Source organism: Odocoileus virginianus, chromosome 8 (assembly GCF_023699985.2).
Source record: "Odocoileus virginianus isolate 20LAN1187 ecotype Illinois chromosome 8, Ovbor_1.2, whole genome shotgun sequence".
Taxonomy (NCBI): domain Eukaryota; kingdom Metazoa; phylum Chordata; class Mammalia; order Artiodactyla; family Cervidae; genus Odocoileus; species Odocoileus virginianus.
Window position 1 is genome coordinate 78,295,825 of NC_069681.1, and position 18,333 is coordinate 78,314,157.

At 38.8% G+C, this 18,333-nt stretch overlaps 1 protein-coding gene and 1 long non-coding RNA gene across 5 annotated transcripts in view; one reads left to right on the forward strand and one right to left on the reverse strand.

Moving 5' to 3' along the window:
• Nucleotides 1-17,466, forward strand: part of LOC139036358 (uncharacterized) — a 47,130-nt gene extending 29,664 nt beyond the window's left edge. The window contains exons 3-4 of the long non-coding RNA XR_011489147.1: nucleotides 11,437-11,516; nucleotides 14,440-17,466. This is a non-coding gene — a long non-coding RNA (uncharacterized lncRNA). The remainder of the gene's footprint in view (nucleotides 1-11,436; nucleotides 11,517-14,439) is intronic.
• STARD13 (StAR related lipid transfer domain containing 13) overlaps nucleotides 1-18,333 on the reverse strand; it is a 495,175-nt gene that overhangs the window by 185,186 nt on the left and 291,656 nt on the right. The window contains exon 1 of one of the 4 annotated variants that reach the window (XM_070471787.1): nucleotides 17,460-17,587. The exons of the other annotated variants lie outside the window; for them this stretch is intronic. Within the exon in view, the coding sequence (XP_070327888.1) occupies nucleotides 17,460-17,583 (124 nt within the window). The 5' untranslated portion in view covers nucleotides 17,584-17,587. Of the gene's footprint in view, nucleotides 1-17,459; nucleotides 17,588-18,333 lie in introns of those variants that run through there. 4 annotated transcript variants of the gene reach the window in all.

An 18,333-nucleotide genomic window follows, 5' to 3' on the forward strand; every position in this document is an offset into this window, starting at 1 on the left:
TGGTGTAGACAGCGAATCAGCAGTGAATGTCCTCATTGGTAAAACATATCCATGTTGAATAAAATTTTACTAGTGGGAATACTCATTAACTCAAGTATTTACTCATAGTGAGTACCTATTATGTGCCATGCACTATATGCTAAGCACTGAGTTAAAGAAAGAAGATGCAGGTCTCCCCAACATGAGGGAGAAAATAAGTAACTAATGAAGGTTCTTTCTAGTAAGTATTAAATATATTAAAACACAGGATTCTACAGAAATACTCCTGCAGGCTTTGTCATCCATGAGCAATCTGGGGAGGGCTTCAGATCCAGTTTAAAGGTTGATATATATTCTTCCTATATTTATCTTAGTGGTAGATGTGCATCTACTAAAGCCTGGGATAGACATTACAGCTTCACATTTTATATTCATTTATCTGTGCTTATGCCATACCTACTACCTTTCCCTTTGGGAAGCACACATAAAAATGTAAACCTCCTTGATCACAAGCTACCACCGATTATTCATTTATAATCAAATATTTAAAACAACTGGTGAAAGAGCAATTGTGGTGCTTCTTTCTTAGGCAGTTTTATCAAAGGGATCGTTCTTTGCAGAAGTTACTGGGCAGACTTCCCTTGTTTCATTCCGACATTGGGTTTCTTGGCCTTCAACACAAAGGGACTATATTTGGAGGGACAACAGTCCTGCTCCAGAGAGCTTTATAGTAGCAACTGATTCAAGAGATCTGGCAAAACCCACTCTATTGATAGTCTCTGGAGGAAGAACAATGAAATCACAGCCATCTCCTCCCACGCAGACTGTCACTGTGTCTCTAGAATTAGTTCATTTCCCAATTAACTGTTGTTTATTTCTTCCTTTGATTATTCTAACTAAAATATTCCTGAAAATGTAAGTGAAACACAAACAGTGCATGGAGAAAATAGAGCAGGAGTCAGCTTGCTTGGAATGGATGAAGAATATAGCTTATAGTACATTAAAAAAGGTGTCAGAAAAGCATCTTTCAATTTGCACATCTGCATTTCTTGGAGGAATTAAACTTGAATCCTATCAATCATCTTTTTTTTTTTCAATTTTTAAATCAAATATCTTGGCAAAACATGATTTGTCTTGTAGGATTACCAGCTTCCTCCCACATGGCGCCTGATGGTTGTCCTCAGTCTGTGTGTTGTGAGCCTCCTTCCGGCTCTAAGGACAGCAAGACCACCAAGGATCTAACATTGGTCACTTTGCCAAACTTTCTCCAAGTACTTAATTCTGTGATTCTCTAACAAGCACAACTTCCTGCAGAGTAAGTACTGATCTCAGACAGCAATTTAAATTTAATGGGAACCACTGGTTGTGCACAGGGCTTCCCTGGTGGCTCAGACGGTAAAGAATCTGCCTTTAGCGCAAGAGACCCAGGTTTGATTCCTGGGTCAGTAAGATCCCCTGGAGGAGGACATGGCAACACACTCCAGTACCTTTGCCTGAAGAATTCCAGAGACAGGGGAGCCTGGCAGGCTACAGTCCACAGGGTCACAAAGAGTTAGACGTGACTGATTGACTAACACACACGCTGGGTGTGTATTAGACATAGTGCTGAATTTCAAGAATTCAGTCAGTTCAGTGCAGTTCAGTCGCTCTATCGTATCTGACCCTTTGTGACCCCAGACTGCAGCACGCCAGGTCTCCCTGTCCAACATCAACTCCCGGAGTTTACTCAAACTCATGTCCATTGAGTCAGTGATGGCATCCAACCATCTCATCCTCTGTCATACCCTTCTCCTCCTGCCTTCAATCTTTCCCAGCATCAGGGTCTTTTCAAATGAGTCAGCTCCTCACATCAGGCAGCCAAAGGATTGCGGTTTCAGCTTCAGCATCAGTCCTCCCAATGAATATACAGGACTGATTTCCTTTAGGATGGACTGGTTTGATCTCCTTGCAGTCCAAGGGACTCTCAAAGAGTCTTCTCCAACACCACAGTTAAAAAGCATCAATTCTTCAGCGCTCAACTTTCTTTACAGTCCAACTCTCATGTCCATACATGACTACTGGAAAAACCATAACTTTGACTAGATGGACATTTGTTGGCAAAGTAATGTCTCTGCTTTTTAATATGCTGTCTAGGTTGGTCATAACTTTTCTTCCAAGGAACAAATGTCTTTTAATTTCATGGCTGCAATCACCATCTTCAGTGATTTTGGAGCCAAAAAAAAATAAAGTCTGTTACTGTTTCCACTGATTACCCACCTATTTGCCATGAAGTGATGGGACTAGATGCCATGATCTTCGTTTTCTGAATGTTGAACTTTGAGCCAACTTTTTCACTCTCCTCTTTCACTTTCATCAAGAGGCTCTTTAGTTCTTCTTTCCTTTCTGCCATAAGGGTGGTGTCATCTGCATATCTGAGGTTACTGATACTTCTCCCAGCAGTCTTGATTCCACTTTGTGCTTCCTCCAGCCCAGCGTTTCTCATGATGTACTCTGCATACAAGTTAAATAAGCAGGGTGACAATATACAGCCTTGACGTACTCCTTTTCCTATTTGGAACCAGTTTGTTGTTCCATGTCCAGTTCTAACTGTTGCTTCCTGACCTGCATACAAATTTCTCAAGAGGCAAGTCAGGTGGTCTGGTATTCCCATCTCTTTAAGAATTTTCCAGAGTTTGTTGTGGTCAACACAGTCAAAGGCTTTGGCATAGTCAATAAAGCAGAAGTAGAATTCAATAAGCTTTCTTAATATAAAAGTTCTATTTGGGCAGTTCTGATCTAAAAGAGCCTACATTACTGTGAGTTCAGGCCTGGCCTGAACTCCATGACTGGCCTCCTCCATGACTCTTGGAATGATACACTTATCCTTCATTCTCTGAACACTTCATGAGTCTGAAGTGAGATTAGGGAGTTGTGGATTCAGGTGATGGATCAGGGGATCAGGGCCCTGGAAGAAGCTGCAGAGCTGAAGGAGGGAAGTTAGAGTCTTCACAACAGAGGCAATAGTGAGAACTGGAGTTGTGGGTCAGCTGTCATAAGGAGACATCTGACCAGAGGAAGGCAGAAGAGAAGCTGGTGCATGTCTACATTTACAAAGCACAGGCAGACACAGTGAGGCAGACAGTGGGTACAGAGGGAGGATATCTGGAGGGAACAGTCATGGTCAACTGTTGTTTCATTTGAAAACACCGAACGATGATACTAAAAAGCACGGGCAGGCAGCTGTGATGAACTGAAATAATCATCTTAGGCTTAGGACCTTTGTCAGAGTTTGCTTTAACTTTCAGAACATTGCTTTAAATTTCAGAACATTTATCAGAGTTTCTTTTAAATATGCAAGTTTTCATTGTGTGCAGTAATAGCAGAAAAGACAGCCATATGGAGGTAACAATATTCTCAACTGGGAATGGATGAGACAGGAAGAGAGTTTTTTGAGTAAAAGGTTTCCCTCTCAGGAGAGGATTGAGGATGGGGACAGTTTATACTCTTAAGCCCTGACCAAGGTAATCTTAATTTTTGTATTTTTATTCTATGCATCATCACATTTCTAGTAACTGACAAGTATTATAAATTATCTACCTCGGGTTCATTTCTTAGAACCTTCATGTGGGGTGCACTGATATTATGCTGTCCTGCAGAGAAGGAAGGGGATGTGTGTGGAGAAATAATACAGACTTGTTAAGACCTTTGACTTCCCAGTCTTTGGACAATCAGGAATACAGAACACACAGAGAACACCATCTCTGCTTGTTTCAGCTGCAAGTCTCGATGGCAGCAGACAGCTGTCACTCACTCAGTTCTTGGGGGAGCATGTTGTTGGCTGCTGGTGGTTCTTCTGGGTATAAATCAGTTAAAGAGAAGATTATATGAAAGGAAATCATTATGGGATTGCAAAAGGGAAATACAATTTAAAAAAATACCTTCCTAGTAGTACAATCGAATGCTTTGCACCCTCCAGCTTTCCTCTCTGTAAGTGAAAGTTACACATCTCTAAGCTGTAATTCAGTACATCTGTAGAGACTGATAAACAACAGTAATTACATCATCACAGGCACCCCAGGAGGGCAGGTTAGTAAAATACTGCCAGTTCTTTTGTGATATTAAACTCATATTGCTGGTTCTTTTTCTTTCATATTTATAAAGAACAGTAAACCAAATGAATATGAGCATTCATAAAATGTTATTAATATTCTGAATTTTTCAAAAATAGAATATTTCCTTATTTCATCCTGAATAAAATTAAATATATTAGATATAATCTTTCAGCTTCTATTCATTGTGTATAATACTTTTAGAGAAAGTAGGATTTAGTAGAAAGTAAATGGAACTTAACAAAGATTGGGGCTCAAATCCCAATTAAGTGACTTCATTAGCTGGGCTCTTGAGAAGCCTACTTAACCTCTCTGAGCTTTTGTTTCCTTATTTGTAAAATAGAGATATGAAGTATCTACCTCATAGCAAGATTTTGAATATTAATTCAGAGAAGGTGCTTTGCTAACTATAAATATTAATTGTAATATTACTAACATGTTTCATCACTTGTAGCCTAAAGTTACTCATTTTTTTATTCATTTAGTTTAAAAAAGTAGACTCATTTTAGGCTCTGGTATACAAACATAAAGTGGGCTCAGAAACAGTAGGCAGTCATGGTGGGAAATGAGGCCAAAGGTAGCACCAAGTCATGGTCTCAACATAGGTGAAAAATAACAGGTAAGAAACATTGATAATAATATGCTTTTCTTTCATGTGGATTATCTTATGAAGTTCTATGTAAAAGAAGATGGTGTGATTTTTTTTTTTTAACAGTCACTAAAAAACACTTTACTATGAGAAAAAAAGAAAAATGCTATGGGATTTGTCCACTATTGAATATGCAGTTACCATCAGAACAAATGATTGATGGTTTTCTTTAGAAAGTTGTGCTTGAAGCATTGCATGAAATATCCATGTTTTGCTTTACAAAATATACATAAAAGCTACAATAACATCTAATCGATAAAACATTCTTACTGCTTATCTTACAGTTTCCTTTGCTTTGACTTAAAACCTGAGGTTCCATAATTTAAGTCCATGCATTTATTAAACAGAAACAACTCATTTTTCCTTAAGGAGAAAATGCTCTTATTCCTTTTTCCCTTTTTCTTTTTCTCTGAGTGGCAATCATAGGTTCTAGATGCCACCTAGCTGGAGAACATAGTCCTTCAAGTTGGAATTCCCTTATCAAGGGCATTTTCCCCTAAATTCCTATCTGGAGAAACTGCATCCTGTCTTTCCTAATTCTTCTTTGGTTTTTGATCCTTCCCTTCCCTTCACCCCACCCTATCCTCTCATTTTCTATGACTCTACATGTCAGCATCTGTGCTTGACTCATGGTACAGGTAAAGGTAAAGAGATGGCATCATTGAACAAGAAGAAAATGAGAACCCTGTCCATTTCAGTGTTTTGGGCATGCATGTATGTTACACTTTTTTCTATGTAGACTTGTCCCTTCCAAATAAGTCAGTTTCGATAGCAATGACAATTTACTGGAGTAGACATGTGGCAACATGACTTTCCTCTACAAATCAAAACAAACAAAAACTTGGCTTGATGAGTACGTGAATGACTGTTACTGGATTCAGAGACTTAGTAGGTAAGAAACATTGTTTACACTATGCTTTCTGGATTTTATTTTGGAACATCTCATTCAGATCAATGTGACAACAAAATCTGTATAATAAACAACCAAAATTTCATGAATAGTGACCTGTTGAGCCAGATTTATTAGAATTCCATGAGAAGTCTTTTCTTAGATAATGACATTCTCCATTCTCCCTTAGCCAATTGAGGTGGGTTCCAAAATATTTAGATCCCAGTTGGTAGAGCTGAAGTTTTCAACCCAATAATTTCTTTATAATCACTTAGTAAGGCAATTATCTTTGTTGCTGAATATTTTCAAAGTACTGTAGGTTATCCAGAAACATGAACAAGTAAGAGCTGTATAGTTTAGTTCAGCTCAGTTCAGTCGCTCAGTCATGTCCGACTCTTTTTGAGACCCCATGAATCGCAGCACGCCAGGCCTCCCTGTCCATCACCAACTCCCGGAGTTTACTCAAACTCATGTCCATCAAGTCGGTGATGCCATCCAGCCATCTCATCCTCTGTCGTTCCCTTCTCCTCCTGCCCCCAACCCCTTCCAGCATCAGAGTCTTTTCCAATGAGTCAACTCTTCGCAAGAGCTGTATAATCACCTAGTAAAAATAAGTATAATTTTTAAAATTGTTAGGAAGATTTTAATTTATCATAAATTCACTGCCCTAAGTAGAGGGGTTTTGCAGGGGCAGGGATGGGTGCTGGGGCTGGAATTTTTTGTTTGTTTTTTTGTTGGTCTCTCTCTCTCTCTTTTTTAAAAAATAACCAAGGCATTTAGAATGTAGAATCTGCTACCCCAATGGGAAACTACATTACCATGTAACATAAATTAATTCTTCAGTCAGTTCAGTCACTCAGTCGTGTCCTACTCTTTGTGACCCCATGGACTGCAGAAGGCCAGGCTTCCCTGCCCATCACCAACTCTTGGAGCTTGCGCAAACTCATGTTCATCAAGTCAGTGATGCCATGCAACCATCTTATCCTCTGTTGTCCCCTTCTCCTCCTGCCTTCAATCTTTCCCAGCATCAGGGTCTTTTCAAAGGAATTAGTTCTTCACATCAGTGAAGTATTGGAGTTTCAGCTTCAGCATCAGTCCTTCCAATGAATATTTAGGACTGATTTCCTTTAGGATTGATGGGTTTGATCTTTCAGTCCAAGGGACCCTCAAGAATCTTCTCCAACACCACAGTTCAAAAGCATCAATTCTTCAGCACTCAGCTTTCTTTATAGTCCATCTCTCACGTCCATACATGACTAGTGGAAAAACCATAGCTTTGACTCGACAGACCTTTGTTGGCAAAGTAAATGTCTCTGCTTTTTAATATGCTGTCTAGGTTGGTCATAACTTTTCTTCCAAGGAGCAAGTGTCTTTTAATTTCATGGCTGCAGTTATCATCTGCAGTGATTTTGGAGCCCAAGAAAATAAAGTCTGTCACTGTTTCCATTGTTTCCCCTCTATTTGCCATGAAATGATGAGACCAGATGCCACGATCTTTGTTTTTTGAATGTTGAGTTTTAAGCCAGCTTTTTCACTCTCCTCTTCCACTTTCATCAAGAGGCAAGATCTTTAGTTCCTCTTCACTTTCTGCCATAAGAGTGGCATCGTCTGCATATCTGAGGTTATTGATATTTCTACTGGCAATCTTGATTCTAGCTTGTGCTTCATCCAGCCTGGCATTTCACATGATGTATTCTGCATATAAGTTAAATAAGCAGAGTGACAATATACAGCCTTGATGTACTCCTTTCCCTATTTGGAACCAGTCTGTTGTTCCATGTCTAGTTCTAACCGTTGCTTCCTGACCTGCATACAGATTTCTCAGGAGGCAGGAAAGGTGGTCAGATATTCCCATCTCTTTAAGAATTTTCCACAGTTTGTTGTGATCCACACAGTCAAAGGCTTTAGTGTGGTCAATAAAGCAGATGTTTTTCTGGAATTCTCTTGCTTTTTCTATGATCCAACGGATGTTGGCAATTTGATCTCTGGTTCCTCTGCCTCTTCTAAATTCAGCTTGAATATCTGGAATTTCACGGTTCATGTACTACTGAAGCCTGGCTTGGAGAATTTTGAGCTTTACTTTGCTAGCTTGTGAGATGAGTGCAATTGTGTGGTAGTTTGAACATTCTTTGGCATTGCCTTTCTTTGGGATTTGAATACAAACTCGACCTTTTCCAGTCCTGTGCTCACTGGGAGGCCCACATAATAAATTCGTACTTTTATTAATTAAAGTTCACACGAATCCAGGCAGAAGCCACCAAACCCCATTGAATATTTCCGTTTGTATGTTCCTCAGACATCTTGATTTGGGGTCAGTAATCCTAGAACCTATGCTTCCATCTTGCCATCATGCCTAAAAATCTTTGTGCATGCTGCCGATCCTTGCCAGAGCATCCTTCCCTCCTCCCATCCTTGGTGAATTTCTGCTTATTCTTAAAAATTCATTTTGATAGTCACCTGTTTTGAAGAGCATTTTGCAACCTACTCGTCCAAACTTCCACCTGCATCTAATTTGTTGGCTCCCTACAGAACACCAACCAAAATTTTCAGCTGTCCAGTAACTGGAGTCAAACCTGGGTCTGTCAGAATACCAAAGCTGGTGTACTCCTCTGATACTAGTGCTTCATTCCCATCTAATACCTGGTAATCAAGTTACAACTAGAAGTTGTTCTTTTATAATCATAGTACCTGGCAGTATACTCTGTTTAGAATGTATGTGATTACTAAGAATGTTTAGCTTATATCAATAGAATGAGACAGAGGGAGAGCCCACCCTTATACTGACATTACAAAGGTTTATGTAAAATCTGAATGATGTGTGTAATCTATAACATCCTTGGGAAGAAAGAACATAAAACACTTTATAAAATATTTTTATTAAGCTAGAACACAGTTCCCCTTGGATAACCCTCTTAGTAATGCAAATGTGAAACAAAAACTACAGAAACTTGATTTAGCATGTGAAAGCTCCTGGTAAAACTGCCCTTCTCCACTTTATCCAGTTCACCAAATCCTTCCATTCAGCTGATATCTTGCAAGAATATTCTGTATGATCTAAGCATCTGATCAACCTCCTTCAGGAGAGGTTGGGAGTCACCAACTGTGTATTTGTATGCATATACCGGTCTTCACATTTTGTATGTACAGAGACTTCCTTTAGGGACTTTTGAATGGCTGCCTGAAGCATGAGAAGAACATCCTTAAAGACTCCTATGTGTCTCAGTGATTATCTACCAATAGCAATGGCATTTCGGAGAAGGCAATGGCACCCCACTCCAGTACTCTTGCCTGGAAAATCCCATGGACAAAGGAACCTGGTAGGCTGCAGTCCATGAGGTTGCTAAGAGTCAGACACAACTGAGTGACTTCACTTTCACTTTTCACTTTCATGCCTGGAGAAGGAAATGGCAACCCACTCCAGTGTTCTTGCCTGGAGAATCCCAGGGACCGGGGAGCCTGGTGGGCTGCTGTCAATGGGGTTGCACAGAGTCGGACACGACTGAAGCGACTTAGCAGTAGCAGCAGCAGCAGCAATGGCATTTATGGACTCTTTGTGATCCCTTCATAATTAAGTGAAACACGTTTACAGATTTAAGGGACAGTGTACTTTAAGACAAATCATCCCAGATTTTGAGATTTAACAGACTGAGGGAAGGATTTTTAAAAACTGAAGTTATCTTCCTTTTAGTTTTTTGTCATTTTATTGTTTAAAAATGGCATTTTAGGGACTTCCCCGCTGGTCCAGGGGCTAAGACTCTTGCTCCCAATGTAGGGGGCCTGGGTTCAATCCCTGGTCAGGAAACTAGATCCCATGTACCACAACTAAAAGTTCCCAAGCCATAACTAAGACAAGGCACAGCCAAATAAGTAAATAAAAATAAATATTAAAAATGACATTTTAAAATCAAAAAGAAGAAAGGTCATAACCTCATAGTAAAGGAAAAATGATCAGTTGGAGGCCTCATATAACATTTTCCCCATGAAGTCATTACATTTTCATCAGACTGTCACTAAGGCACCAGTATTTTGATGGCGATGGCTGATGCGCCCAGATGGTTGTACATTTATCTTTAAAGTGAATGCCATGGGCTTCTGTGGTATCTTGAATGCTATTTACCATGTGGCTCTTGAAGTTAGTAAGTGTACCCCTTTAAAACTCAGGTTCATAGAGGCATTGAGCTTTGGTAATAAAACGGAAATAATTATCATAATGTACACAGTCCATGGGGTCACAAACAGTCGGACACAACTTAGTGACTAAACAACACAATGTTATAAAAGATCACATTTATTTTAGCATGATGTATAAGGGTCTTCACACTCTACCTTCAGCCCTTCTCTCCAGCTTGTGTCTTACTTCAGGCAACCCCTGTACACATGCGCTCTCTCTCAAATGTGGTCCCCCCGTCAGGTATATGCCATTGGACCTTCTTTCCCAAGAAAGCGTCCAGTCATCCATCAAAACACAGAAGTGAAGTGACTCCTCTTTTGTAAAGTCTTCCCAGTCATTTGGGTTACAAAGCATTAGATTTTTTTTTTTTTTTTTTTTTATGATAAGCAACATAGAATACCAGCAGCCTTGGTTTTGGTTGGTAATTTAAAAAATAATAAAAAGAATAATATAAAATTGACACTTTACAGTGTGAGTGTTGTGTGCCAGAAACTATCCCAGGATGGGTTTTTCACTATCACTAGTCTTTATATCATTGTTGTATGACAGGTATTATAATCACTGTTTTATAGATGAGGGAAAATAAAGTCTAATGACTTAACTAGTCACTTGTATAAGATCACTGAAAAAGCAGGTGATATTACTGGAGTTGAACTTGGGTGTGTCTGACTTCAAAGCTTGTGCCCTTTCCAATATGTGATCCCTCTGAATTGGATCTCAAATTACAAGCATCAATAGTGTTATTGAGCATATATTATAGCACCCATGTGAGACTTATGTAGTAGTTTCACTTCTTCACCTTCCTCTCTATCCTGAATAACTCACTCTTCCATGTTTTGGTTTCTACCACCTCAGCACACTCATTTCTTGAGGTCACCAATGACCTCCATCTTGCCAGTTCAATGACAATTTCTCAGTCCTTATCTTTCCAGACATCTCAGAAGTTTTTGACACTTTTGGTCACACCCTCCTTCCTGAAATTCTTTCTTCACTTGGCTTCTGAGATATCATACTCTCCTGGTTTAGTGCCACTTCAGTTCATCATAGGATTCTTCCCCTCCTGACCTCTGAGGCTATAGTGCCCCATTCCTTGCCCTCCTCTTCTCTGCTCACAGATACATATCCAAGAACATGGAAAACATATGTTTACACAAAAATATGGACATGGATGCTCATAGGAGCATTATTCATCATGGCCAAAAAGTGGAGACAATCCACATGCCCATCAACTGATGAACTGATAAGTAAAACGTGGTATATCCATACAATATTATTCAGTCATAAAAAAGGAATGAACACTAATCCATGCTCCAACATGGATGAACCTTGAAAATATCATGTTAAGCAAAAGAAGCCAGGCACAAAGGCACACACTATATCATTCTATTTATATGAAATATCCAGAACAGACAAATTCATAGAGACATAAAGTAGCTTAACTGTTGCTAAGGGTTGGGAGAATGAAGAAATAGATGTGACTACATATAGGCATTTTGGGGTGATGAAAATGTTCCAGAATAAGATAGTGATGATGGTTGTACAACTTGGTGAATACACTAAAAATCATACTTCATAAGCATGAATTTTATGTGAATTATATCTCAATTTTTTTCAAAGAATATGATCTTAACAGTAATTAGATTATCTCCTATGATGTTAGAAAGGCAGCACAATGGAAAGAGCACTGACTCAGGAGACCTGGGTACCTACCACGTTTCTACTACCAACATCACTATGATGGTGAGTCAATCACTTAACTTCTCTGGTCTTTAGGGAGAACTTGTAAAAGAAGAATCTGGATTCATAGATGATCTCTAAAGTTTCCTTCAGTCCCACAGTTCACTGTTTCTAAGTCTATACAAAACCCTCAACAGAGAAAAGATGCATATTCCTATGTTCCTTATTATACTTCCCCAGGATAGATGAGGTGCTACAGCCTGAACGGGGAGAGCACCCCTTTGGAGGAACCAGATATCTAAGGTGAAAGCCCTACCTGCTGGCTTGCTAACTGCCTGACCTGAGACAAGTTATTTCATCTCACTTCATCTCAGTCTCCTCCTTTGTAAAATTGTGGAATAGTAGTGCCTACTACTATAAATATTAAATGAGCTTATATTTTAGAGAGAAGTCATCATGAAGCCTAATAATAGATGTTTAAAACAAAACAAGGTGAGGATAGCTTTTGGCGACATCTAAGAGCAATTGTTGAATATCTAGATTGTAGCAAGTCATGTAGTTACTGAATCCCACCCCCCACCCACCCCCGACCTCCTGCCGCCAAATGTTCTTTCTTTTAGTCTTTTCACAAAGACTAAGGTACTGATACTTATTTAACATGAGAAAATAGAGCTGGCTCTGTTGAGTGACTTGGGCCAGGATCTCTTACTCTAGGGCATTTTTTCCCTCACAGAAGCCACCCAGGGTGGAATCAGGGCACCCAACCACCTGCGCTGGGATCAGGGCAGCACGGGTTTCTTGGAATAGTGTGTGTAGGGATTAGGGAACTAGCATGAGAAAACGGCATTCTTCTGAACGTGACCCTAGCATGTCAGGTCTTCCTCCCAGTGTTCCTCACGTGACTTTTTCAGAACCTGGAAATTCCCAAAGTATATTCATACTACACATTTAATGTATGTTTCTCCAGGTCACATTTCTACCCACAGACTTTTTAAAAATGATTAAAAGATTGATTTTCTATGTATATGATTCTAAATGGAAAACTGGACTAGTGAACTTTGAATCAAAGTGTCACACTCTCCATCATTTAGGTGAGTGAACACTCTTTAAACAATGTATTCTTCCATAAGGAACACATTGTTTAAAGGTGAGTCAGGAATTAGTTGTATTTCTAATTGTGGAGGTATAGAATAACATCTAGATTTTTAAGGACATTTAAAAGTTACACAACTTTACGGGGATCATTAAACACTGGGTGTTTAAAATAATATTTAATATATTTAATCTGCTGGAAATAACACTTCCATTGTTTAAAATGGACTGACTTATTTCTCTGCAGGCTTGTTCCTTCCTCTGTGCTTTTCCTTCCTCTGTGCTTTTTCTGTGTGCCCAACAAGGCTGATTCCTACAATTTCTATTCATGAATATAACAATAAATAATAAAGGCTTGACACTTTAAGTATTAATACTTAACCCTGTTCCATCACCATCCTCTTACGTATATTATTTAATATCTCACAACAAAATGATAATCCACCCTATTTTATAGATGATAAAATTGAGTTTGAGTGGTGGCGTTATCTTGCCTCCAGCCACACAGCTGTGAGAATGTCCTAGCAGACGCAGAACTAGGGCTCTCCTCCTCTCTGGACCTCATCATAGCCACAGGCCTTCCTCTCCAATCAAGGAAAATTTGTCTCTTTTCACAGGCCTCCTACAAACGATCTATGCTGATTGGAATTTACTTTCTTCTTTATTATTTTGGCATTTATACACTCAGTTGGTAGAGCATTCATTTGTGATTTTTGGTAATTTTTGGAATTTTTAAAAGCATCATCAAAGATATTTTGTCTATCAGGTAAACTTTTTATTTTCTTACAAAGAAGAGGCTCTGTTTTCTCTCTCTCCCTCTCTTTATTCTGCTATGACCTGTGAGCAAAAGAATATTCTCAGTAAAGTAGGTGTTCAGCAGATCCCATCAATTCACCACTCATTAATCACAATGTTGTGATTAGCATGAGTGCAGTGGCCTAACAAATATTCAGTCTCATTTTGAAATCATTTACCAATTTCATACTACTACTCACCACTTTGAAATCATTTACCAATTTCATACTACTACTCATCACTGTATCTAATAGCCTCACTTATATTATTTTTCAAATCTGATGATGACAATTAACAAGGATGGCTTATATTACTTCATAACGTACACAGTGTACAAATAAACTAAAATTAAGCCCCAAGTCTTAGTAACATGAGTCTTCAAAACAATGCAATCAGTGACACCTTGTCCGACAGGTGGAAGGAGCCCAACATCTGTGGTTTACGTTGCCCTCTGCATAGTTGGCTGAGAAGTTAAACCACCAGAGTGCATTAGAAAATGTATCTTGTATTTTCATTTCCTAAGAAATGAACCAGAAATTATATTTTGCAACTTGGAAAGGCGTGTTTTCCTCAAATAAAACTTGAACTCTTACATCTGCTCATAAAAATGTAGAGCATCTTAAAATATGAACAAATGCTAGAGTTTTAGGAATGACAGAGCAGCTGCTGCATATGCAGATGTGATGCAAAGGCTATGGAAACATTATTCAGCTATTCAGAAATAGAATCTGGAAAGCCTTCTATTTTGGTACACAAGAGTTGATTTATTTTTCCTTTCCTAAACCAGTCCTTTAACCAAAAGTAAAAAAGAAGAGACTGCCATATTTAAAACCTAAATCGATATATACCTTGATAATATAAGATAGCTCACATTTCTACTAATCTGAACTAATATTCCAGTTTTTGAAATATATACAAAGCCACTGTGGATACTAAATTAAGCTTGCCATGCCATTATGAACTAGTAGTAGTATGATTTTCTCATGAGACACAGAAAACAATTTTTTTGTTTTAAGAACCCGAGGTGGAACAGAGACAGGTAACAACTGTAACAGAAAAAGAGAATAAATTCAAAGTCCTGATTTTTTTTTTCTTTAAGAGGGAAAATGAGCATCATCAACCAGAGCCACCATGGTACACACAGAGAAAATGTGAAGGGGGTCTCCTAAGAATGTGTGATGCTGTGTTATCAATGCCCACCAGCTTTGTCCCCTACTGATTCTCTGTCTCCATCCACTCCAGGCGCCTTCTAGTTCCTGTTCTAACCCAAGTAAGTGCTTTCCTGACTCTGAGGCTTCACAGACTCTGAGGCTACTCCCACAGCCTTAAACTTTTTTTTTTTTTTGCCTTAAACGTTTTTTTTTGTTTGTTTGTTTGTTTTTCTAAAAAACACCTTTCTGCTTAGGAATTTATACTGCACTCTAGAACTTAGCTCAAACGCTGTTCCTCAAGGAAGTATTCTCCAACCCTCCAGATGCTGTCAGTCTCCTTGCCACACTGCTATAGCACCTTTCCTTCTGTACAGCACTTTCCACAACCATAATTAGATAATTAAAAGTGCTATTTGTTGTATAAAGTCATTGTATCCCTAGACGGCAGGTTTTAGGAGATCTTTGTTTTCCAACTGTACCCACAACACCCAGCAAAGTTCCCTGTCCTCAAGGAGAGTGCTCGGTATATTAACAGTCATACTCTCACCTCCAAGCACCATCTCTGATCTGCCTTCCCAGTTTCCTATACTTTCAACTTGAAACTCTGACCTTCAATTAAGTTAGTGCCAGGCAACAGACCACTGGACCCCACGAAATGGCTCTGGTGAGAAACACCCTCTTCCCTTGCTCCTTGGACCGGTCTGATTTCTCTTCTAATATTATTCCTTTTTGGTCTAGTTTCACAGTCTCTACTGAGAAGAAAGTAACAACAACCAGAGGGATTTGCTTGCATTCCCTTTGGAAACTTCATAAGGCTATTTCCACAGTTGACAATTGCTTGGACTTTGGTGGGGAGGGAAGCTTTTTTTTAAAGTGCAATATTTCACAACAGCTGAAATAATTTTCTGCCAAAGTCTGTTCTAAATTCAGCGTGTGTGTGTTTTCTCTGTATGTACAAGGCAGCCAAAGGTCTAGAGATATAATGTGATATATGAATTTAGCACTTCAATATGCAAAAACAGAACAGATATTTTTTATATACTGCTAATGATAATAACAACTACTGACTCTAAAGTAAGCAAATCTATATTTGTTTTCAAGTTAAGGTTGTTACTTGAGAATATTAGAAAACATTTGCTAAAGGGGTGTGAACAGTGTAGACTCTCATCAAAATCCATCTGTCTGAATCTATTAACTGGCATTTCCCCAGCTGGGGCATTCCTGCATAACAAAAGCTCCTTATATAGAGGGTGAGGGCTGATACCTAACTTAGACACTGGATTTATTTTATCCAGAATTAAAAGTTCTAAAAGATTTTTGTCAATGTGTGTCTTTACAACCCAACTATATCAAACACAAAAACAAAAGGTGATGTCAAATAGAGAATTCAAGTTGAAGCTTCAAAATCAAGGTATTAATCAAGACTGTTTTCTCTACTTAAAAAAAAAGAATCCTCCACAACTTGTTCACAAAAACATCTTGAAAATGCTCATGTAAACTCTTCAGGGAGAGGTATGTAGTGTTTCATCACCTTCCTATCCCCTACTGATCTGACTGCTTTCTACTTTTCACTCAATGTTTAATGAAGAGATATGTGATTTTTCAAAATGTGTTTTCAAGGGATTAACATATTTGGATTACCTAAATTAAACAAAAACAACTCTGTTTCCATTATATTAAAAAGTTCTGTTTTTATGTATCTATTGAGCACATTGAGGGTAGTAATAAATACTTGCAGATTGATCATCATAAGCCTACAATGCAGGAGACCTGAGTTTGATCCCTGGGTCCAGAAGATCCCCAGGAGAAGGGAACAGCAACTCACTTCAGTATTCTTGCCTGGAGAATTCCATGGACAGAAGAGCCTGGTAGGCTACAGCCCATGGGGTCACAAAGCATCAGACACGACTGAGCAACTAACACTCTCACTCTACTGATCTCCTATATCAATGTCAAGTTCATGCCTAACACCTTCCCTTCTGAAGAGTGGAGTGCTTTTCTAGGCTCTGCAGTAAATGTTATTCTTACTGGCTCTGGCTGGGTCTGTCTCACTGTCATTAATTTTTTTCTTCCTTGTATATCAAAAGTATATATCACATCTTTTCTCTTTGTACTAAGTAAACTGAAAGGATTCTGAACCTAACATCAAAAAGTCTGCCATTAGTTTGCTTTGAGTGTCATAGGCTACTCGTCACTCTCTGAAAACATCATGGACACAACTGAGCTTTCAGGGCAAATAGTTGTACTTCCTACTGATGCTGAATTGTGCACGTTCAACTTAATTCCTATCTCTAGCCTTTATTCAACCCTAAAAAGGCTGACATTATCGAGATATAAGGCCTCAGCAGCTCCAGAAGAGAATGGGATGAGGGCCCTTCCCAAACACTCTGCTTGCTGTCACTAAGCAACAGCTCTGCCCACAGGCGCCACCTGACTATGCTATACACAGAGAGCAAAGACAATGATTAGACAAGTCAGAATTAATACAAAATTGTGATGTGAGCTTGGATCCCTTTCTTCACAAAACCTTTTTATGTGAGGTACTTTGAAGAATTTTAATTTGAATCCCCTTCTCTTGTTATGAGCTGGACTAAACTATCCAAATGTTACATGCCAAAAGGACAGGAAAAGGAGTGGGGGAAGAGCCCAAAAATTTATACACTGCCTCCTGAATCGTCTGACACATAACTTATGAACCTTAGAAATTCATCATCAGTCCTATGAAGTTTAACATCATCTCTGTTATTGACAGCAGAGAAGTAAAGCTGGAAGAATACATAATTCATTAACTAGTGAGACGGGTAAAGGAGATTTATCCCCATCTTCCCCTCCTCCAAAAACATAAGTACTACATTTCAATGGAGTTAAATATAAGAGCTTCCTTTCAGAACAACTGTAAAAATCACAGGATGTATAAAATCATTTTAGTTGGTAAAAAGAATAAACAGGAAATCCCCTGCATCCCCACCTGGCATTACTCTAGCTGCTCCTTGTGCTGGAGGAGTCTTGAAGAGATTTATCACACCAGAGCTTCTGTAGGAGCTTTCTTTACCCAAGCACCACTTTGAACACTGAAGTTTTACAGAGGCCATCAACCTAAGAGGTTAAATGTGAAATGAAGTTTCATTTTTGTGTATTTCAGTCAAGTAGAGTAAACCACACAGTATCCTATAACTGAACTCATATCCTATGTACTGAACTTAAAGCTGCTGTCATTGGTTTTCTTCCTGTACCCAGGCATCTAGAAAAAAGAAAGGAGGTCGTATTTAGAGCATCCACTATGTGACAAAATGTTGTCTTTGAAGTGTGTCCCACAGATCTAGACCTTCACAATTTTCTGGAAAGCATCTTAAAAATGCAGGTTCCTGGATCTTCTTCTGACTTTCTTGCCAGTGGATCCCAGATTATGTAAGTTGAAAGAGCATGGGGATCTTCTCCGTGGTCCAGTGGCTGGGACTCCACACTCATAGTGCAGGGGGCCCAGGTTCAATACCTGATCAGATCTATTAATAGATCCTACATGCTGCAACTAAATGATTCTGTGTGCTACAACTAAGACCCAATGCAGACAAATAAGTAAATAAAACATTAAAAAAGAAAAAAAGGGCATCAGGTGATTCTTCTGTACTGAAACTTGTGAACTAATTAAAATGACTGTCTAAATGCTTTCACATAGGTTATCTTATTTAGTAATTTAAGAATGTATATACAAAGTAGAAATAGACCCACAAACATAGAAAACTAAATTAGGAGCTTGGGATTAACATATGCACACTACTATATATAAAACAGATAACCAATAAAGGAGGTCTTTGTCTTTAGGATAAAATAAAATAATGCTT